At 51.1% G+C, this 6,647-nt stretch overlaps 3 protein-coding genes across 3 annotated transcripts; 1 reads left to right on the forward strand and 2 right to left on the reverse strand.

Moving 5' to 3' along the window:
* Positions 1-16: 16 nt before the first annotated feature.
* On the reverse strand, positions 17-1,084 carry B0T23DRAFT_427641 (uncharacterized protein; the record flags this gene model as incomplete). Its single annotated transcript, XM_062840079.1, has 1 exon — positions 17-1,084. One exon carries the CDS (start codon positions 1,082-1,084, stop codon positions 17-19), a length of 1,068 nt encoding a protein of 355 aa, XP_062694086.1.
* Positions 1,085-1,929: 845 nt separating this feature from the next.
* On the reverse strand, positions 1,930-2,480 carry B0T23DRAFT_394759 (uncharacterized protein; the record flags this gene model as incomplete). Its single annotated transcript, XM_062838147.1, has 3 exons — positions 1,930-2,108; positions 2,139-2,343; positions 2,397-2,480. 3 exons carry the CDS (start codon positions 2,478-2,480, stop codon positions 1,930-1,932), a joined length of 468 nt encoding a protein of 155 aa, XP_062694087.1.
* Positions 2,481-2,939: 459 nt separating this feature from the next.
* Positions 2,940-4,532, forward strand: B0T23DRAFT_114368 (concanavalin A-like lectin/glucanase domain-containing protein). The gene has a single exon (XM_062831921.1). The coding sequence runs from the start codon at positions 3,093-3,095 to the stop codon at positions 4,293-4,295; it is 1,203 nt and encodes a 400-aa protein (XP_062694088.1). The 5' UTR covers positions 2,940-3,092; the 3' UTR covers positions 4,296-4,532.
* Positions 4,533-6,647: the final 2,115 nt, after the last annotated feature.

The following is a 6,647-nucleotide window of genomic DNA, read 5'->3' on the forward strand; positions in this document are numbered from 1 at the left end:
ATGCTGGGAGGGTGGCTCAATCACGCAGCCAAGCCCTCCTCTTTTCCTCCTTCTTTGCCCTTCTCTTTTCCTTGAAAGCCTTCAACTCGGCCCTACTTGGCTTCTTGCCCGACCTTTCCGCTTTGAGACTTCGGCCATCGTGCATATTCGCCGCCGCGTCCACGTCGAAGTAAGCGTTGAGCTGCCTTTTGCTCTTGGCCTCGTCCGAGTGACGCTCTACGTTCTGGTCCGGCGCTTGCCACTGACCCGTGGCCCGGTTGAAGTAGCCGGCGCTGGCTAAGTCGGCCCCGGCAATGGTGGGGTCCAAGCCAGCGAGCGGGTTGGTGGCGGCAGCGGCGGCCTCGGCAGCAGCGCGAGCGTTGACGGCATACCACGCATTCTCGTCGTAGTCGCCGTGAATGGCGGGATTGTAGCCACCGGCGACGGAAATGGGGTTGCTGATGGCTGTGGGTTCTACATCAAGAGGAACGACCACAGGCGCCACCACCGCTGCTGCTGCTGCTGCTGCCGCTGCTGTCGCGGTTGGAATTCGTGGGTTTTCCTTCTGCCATACGCCGCTGAAGCGGTTATAGAACCAGTAAGAAGAGTCGTTAGGGTTCCAATGGTACTCCCAACCGTCGTCTTCCGGTTCGGGCGCCGGCTCGGCCGGTAGAGGAGGAGCAGATGACGATGATTCGCCGTTGAATGTGTGGTCTGGAAGAGGCTCGTCAGGAAGGGGAGGGGCGGCGCTTTTGTCGATTTCGCCGGGCTCGGCGCTCTCAGCCCTATTTGATGGCGATTGTGAAGGCGACTCGTAGTCACCTTGCGACGAATCTTGGCCGTCTGGGGACTCGGATTTCGGCTGTTGCGTGGGACTGCCCTCGCGCTCTTGATCTCTTCGGCCTTCTTTAACCGAATGAGACTTCGGTTCCTCTACCGTTTCATTGCTATCAAGCACTTCTTCGGTGGCGGCGGGGGGCTCTGTTGTTTCGGCCTCCTCATGTGCCCCATCGGTAGCCTCTGTGGCCCTTGTTCCATCTTCTTGACGCTCCTCCTGCACCACTTCTTGGGCGGTAGCGGAATCAGGTGGAGGTGGCGTGGACATGGCGGGTTATGATTTGTCTTTGGTGATTGAACTGCAGAGCTAGATCTTGTCAATGAAACGCCGACCAGTCTGAGTGTAGTAGAATGAAGGCGAGCATATGCATTTCCTGACGGTTTATTCAGTTGCCTTACTGTGCCGGGAAGAAGATTACTGCAAACGGAGGAAGAGTTGAAGGGCGCAGTGTTGTACCAAGTAAGAGTGCAAAGGCGATTGAGGCTGATTGCGGTTAACAATGGAAGGTGAGCTTGATATGCTGCAGTCCGGTGATTCACGTCTTCCGCTGAGCCTACGTGATGTTGAGTTGGAGATGATGTTTATGGAAGGGGAGGAATAGTCCAGAGAGGGCGCCATTGCACCGGCCCAGAGCTGAATGCCGGCGGCAATCCTAGCCACCTCACAGCTGTCCCAACTGTGTCCCAACAGTTGGCCAGCAGCTGTCAGAAGGACATCGGCGTCCTGGTGGGTCATTATGTCTTGGATCCATCCTGTGGATCGGGGACCCATTGATGCTCGTTAAGCTTAAACAATCACTGCCACCCTTCCATCCATCGGACTTCTCTCTTCACATCTTCTACGAGTTTCCAAATTGTTGACGCTGGCCAGTAGAACTTTTTTTTTGCAACATCTTACATGCGATTGGAGATGTGATGTCGACTCGATCGACTTCCAAGGACCAACTACCTACTCAGCAGTCAGCACTGGACCTGACTCGACTCCCTCAAAGTGTCACTGTCAGCTCCCCTTCTCGTTCCCCCCCTTGCAGCAGATCAGTGCGAGCGCAGCCTCCAATCGGAATGTCGAGATTTCCGCCACGAACGTCTCTCATGCCTCTCATCTCAGCTACACTACTCCAACCCATGTGACATAAGGCCCGGTACCAAAGATCCCATCCCGCTGTTCAAACCAGTGCGGAGTATCAAATAAGTGCTCATGCTGATGTTGACAGTGAGGAAATGGTGGACGTTGCGATAGTGTCGTCGCATCGAAGTCGGTGCGGTAACGTACAAGCCCCTTCCTTCGCATCCTGCCGTGGTTGCAAGTTAATAAGCTTAACCTGATCTTGGAGCCAGGAAGTGGCTCCTCGTGTTGGGGCTCGGCGGTGCAAGCGTCGTGAGTTTATATTGTCTTCCGAACTGGTCTACCTCCCCACTTCTATCACGGACTGGCTGTACCGTCTTTGCGTCTTTAACCGGAAAGTGAATCCTATCAACTGCACACATGTGGTATTTTGGCAAAATGCTGATCCAGGCATCCTGAACCTTGAAAAAGAGGTTCAATCAGTCATTGTCCGCAGCTTGCTCAGCCCACTCACCTTCTGTTTGTTCTTGTTAATGACTGAAAGGCCCAGGCAAACATGGCTAGGGAGAGTGGTTATGGTACCAAGAAAGACGGTCATCTTGACTCTATTCTGTGGGTCAACGTCAAAAAAAAAGGCATATGCACATCTGCCTTTCCAAACATCACCACTTCCCCCGACTGCTATCTTTGCGAGGTCTCTGTGGTCGACCAGCACTAACATTGGCCAATTGACCCGAAGACGGAGATGCCTCGACTTGGGACTTGGTACCACCAAAGCACAGCATCTGGAAACTATAAACAGCAAGACATCTCTTCATCCTCGATTCGGCGGCCTCCTGTGTTTGACTTACCTGACGATTCTGCTCAGGAAATACTTCAAGAGTTCTCGCTCGAAAGTTGATTGAACTATTTGCATTACTCAACTTATTGCATCTTGTATGCTCTTCTGCTGCTTTATACACAGCATCCACATAGGGACTGATTGGGCCCCTTGTTACAATCAGCTCTCCGTATGTCATTGCATCCAGGTACACTCCTCAAATCTTGTTTCCGTGAAAATCATCAAACTTTGTGGTTGAATCTCGCTTTGCACGTGGCTACCCCTTGACTCAGATCTCGATTTTGACTGATCGATATTCGGTACTGGCCACTCACCTTTACCTTTCCACACTCAAGATTGTTGGTGGCAGGGCTGAGCTTGATTTGAGCCATGATGGAGGCACATCAACAGAGAGGAAGAACTCACACAAGTTTACCCTCACTCATCACCCTCATCGCCATCGTTTCCCCTCTAGCATCAGCGGTACCCTCTCTCACCAACGATTCAAAATGCGAGTGTTACCTGACAAACGGTACACAAGCTTCCTTCTTCGCCACCCACAAATTTCTAGACTTCCGAAACCTAGCTGAACACGCCGGCGTCCCACCCACCATCACCAAACCCAACGACAGCGGAAGTGCACCCGTCACTAGCGAATACTTCACCTCCAAAGAATGGACCGAGGCATTCTGGGTCCTAAGTTGGAACAACAGCCACCAAATCCGCGAGGACGCCACAGTGCTGATGGTCAACTCGCCCAATAACGTTTACATTGAAGCCAACGGCGACCGCAACCCGTCCTCGCAAACCTGGCTCACCCTGCGCACCCAACGTCTCAAAGACTTCCAAACCGCCTCCGAGATTGAGTCCGTCGCGCCCGGCTTTCAGTACCTCTCCGTCCGCATGCTCGCCCGCACCGTCGGCTCCCCGGGCGCCATCACTGCCTTATTCACCTACCGCGACGCCGACCGGCTCGCGGACGTGCAGGAGTCTGATCTCGAAGTACGCACCATGGACCCGCGCAACACGATCCAGTACACCAACCAGCCGTCCTATACGGAAGAGGGCGAAGAGATCGATCACGCTACCAAGAACATCACGCTTCCCCCAGGCCACCCGGATTGGACCCACTGGGCTGTGCACCGGCTTGACTGGACACCCAAGGAAACTGTCTGGTACGTGGATGGGACCGAGGTTGCGACTATCTCGTTCCAGACACCTAGAGATCCTAGTAAGGTTATACTGAACGCGTGGAGCGATGGGGGCGAGTGGAGCGGGAACATGACGGTTGATGACGCGGCGTATCTACAGATTCAATGGTTGGAGATTGTGTATAACGCCACGGATGAAAATCCCGCAAAGAGGAAGAGAGATGGTGGTGGGGTAGCAGCTGTGATGCTGAGGGAGAGGGATAAGGATGGGGAGGGTGGCTGTGATGTGGTGTGCAGTATAGATGAGACTCCGGAACCGGGAAAGCCGGTGATGTTATGGAATAACGGGGCAATGAGAATGGTCGGTGGAGGGTTGGTTGCTTGGATACCTTCACTAGTGACCTTTGGTATGCTCGCTTTGATTTCTGGGGGGTTGTGGTAGAGAGAAGCAGGTTGTAAGGGGACGTTGTCACATAAAATGGCGTTAGGAGGGTGTACATAAACATGTTCAGGCAGGTTTTCAGTGGATCAAGTGATGAGTGTGCCCGGAGGATTGATCATAAAAAAAAGCGATAGTTGCAACATCCTCCGTCGAGTAAACAACTTACATATACATAGAAACCATCTCACCGGGTTCATGACGGGTGTCAATGATCAATTAGCCAACCTTACTTTTCCCGATCAGCCATGCCCATCTTTCCACCATCTTTATTTTACGAGCGCCTATCCACTTGATCGCCGCTTGAGGCACATGTTTTCATAGCTTCATCAAGAAATTCCAAGGTACGAAACCGTAAACACCTCAATAGTCCCTTCCAACCTTATACATTAACCTACTTAGCGAAACGGCGAACATGGCGAAAGGGTGTTTAGCATTGTCTATCATAAAAACCGGCAAGCACTACACGTATTCAGTTGAAGGACTTGTAAAAAAGACATCTTTCCGTAATTGTACGAGAGCCGAGTGAGGAAACCCATGTTAAGGTTGACCATAATGATGGGAAAAAAAAAAAAAAAAAAAAAAAAAAAAAAAAAAAAAAAAAAAGCCTTGCCAATGTCTTAAGCATACAGACAGCCCTGGACATATACCGCGAAACTCAGTTACACATTAAGTCAAATTTACAACAAAGATGGGTTCGATGGACGCCGTCATTTCGCATGGTACTTATGATTGGCTTTAGGTAAAGAGCCGTTGATGTTTTGTAGTTGGACCTGCGGAGCTTGCTGCATGCCTGCCTCTTCCAAGCAATCTTTCAGGCATTTCGCAGACAAGTACCGCACAGTTAGAGCCGGCATATGATGAATAAGTTTCAAATTGCCGGCCTTGATATTGCTTTGGCAGCCATACTTGTGATGAGAACTACGGCGAGGTGAAGCCACTGCAGTGAATCATGAACTCGAAGCTTCGCCAGCCTACTCTTTGAGTACCAGTACGCACCGGCAGTTCCCTGCTTGGACTGGACGCCTACAGGCATCATCATATATACCATCTAATGCCTCACTCTAAGCATACCTAACAGCCAGGCAAAGCTAGAAAGCCACCGCCTCTCTGGGTGATACCATCAATTGAGTCTGAGTTTGGCCTCCGACTACTATCAGCTGTGTGTGGTCCGCGTATGCTCCATGTACCACGTCAAGTCAGGCATATCATATCAAAGTGTGAACATGATCTGATTGGAGCATTCAAGGTTCCGATAGGCGGACAAACGATGAAACAACCTATGTCAAGAAGGGAGGTAATCAAGATGAGGCAGACATCTTGAACTGGTAGGGTCCTAAGCCATATGTAAAACAAGCCACCATTTACTATACAACCACTACCGTCACGAAGATGTATGTCTAGAGGTAGCCTCTTGACCGCCCGGTGTTGGGTTGGGTGTCCAAAGAAAACGCTTGGCGAGGCATTGGTGGTTTCACAACCGCGAGAGTGAGGGGAAATATTTTGTGCTTGAACACTGATAATGGCAGCGTCGTCTCCTGTCATGCGTTTGGCTGATAGCATCTCCAGGTCGTCAGCTTAGAGATTTTAACTGAGTAAGCAAAGCTCTTAATGGCTGGTTGGCTGGCCTGGCCTTGACATTCGAGAATATGGGAGTTGTTGGCGGGGAGTATCTATATATGGGCCATTAGCTTCCTGACTGGCTGTTGTCGTCACCTCATGGTTGCGCAGTGAGATGATGTCGGTAAAGGCGAGGCTGTCACCCTAGTCCTCTTGTTTCTCAGTTATACTCCGACTGCTCGGACTGAAATGCTGCTGGCGAAGCATGAGGCGTAACGGGATGGCTCAAGATCCGCCAAGCTGGGTAAATGCTTGTTGCTTGTTCACGGATCCGAAGATGGTACTAGGATTTGGGTACAGGTCCCCAAACCGAACCACCGCTCGGAGACAAGGTATGCAGTGCATTGTTGCGCAACATGACCATTCGATCATACATGAGGCAATAACCTTGTGAGTTATATAGCAGAGTGCTGTATGTCAAGGGTTCAATTCTTATGGGCAGAGAGAAGCAATAGGACAGGATAACAAGACCTGACCCACGTACTTGCCCCGCCGTTCCTCGTATTCTGACGGAGCTTGTGAATCATTGGGAGGGAAAAGACCCTCATTTTGTAGAGAAGACGATAACTGGCCGCTTGGTACGTGTATAACCACGAGTGCCGTGAGAGCGTGAGTGCTGTGGGGGGCCGGCCGACGACAGCCGACTCCGTAGGTGAAAAAAAAGAAAAAAATAAATAAATAAAAAAATAGCAAAAAAGAAAAAACGTGGACGTCACCGTTATTCGCTGTATTACC

This window comes from Neurospora hispaniola (assembly GCF_033458365.1).
Source record: "Neurospora hispaniola strain FGSC 10403 chromosome Unknown B0T23scaffold_3, whole genome shotgun sequence".
Taxonomy (NCBI): domain Eukaryota; kingdom Fungi; phylum Ascomycota; class Sordariomycetes; order Sordariales; family Sordariaceae; genus Neurospora; species Neurospora hispaniola.

Bases quoted from the DNA above. Each gene is read 5' to 3' on its own strand.
- B0T23DRAFT_114368 (XM_062831921.1), top strand. From the start codon at position 3,093: ATGATGGAGGCACATCAACAGAGAGGAAGAACTCACACAAGTTTACCC.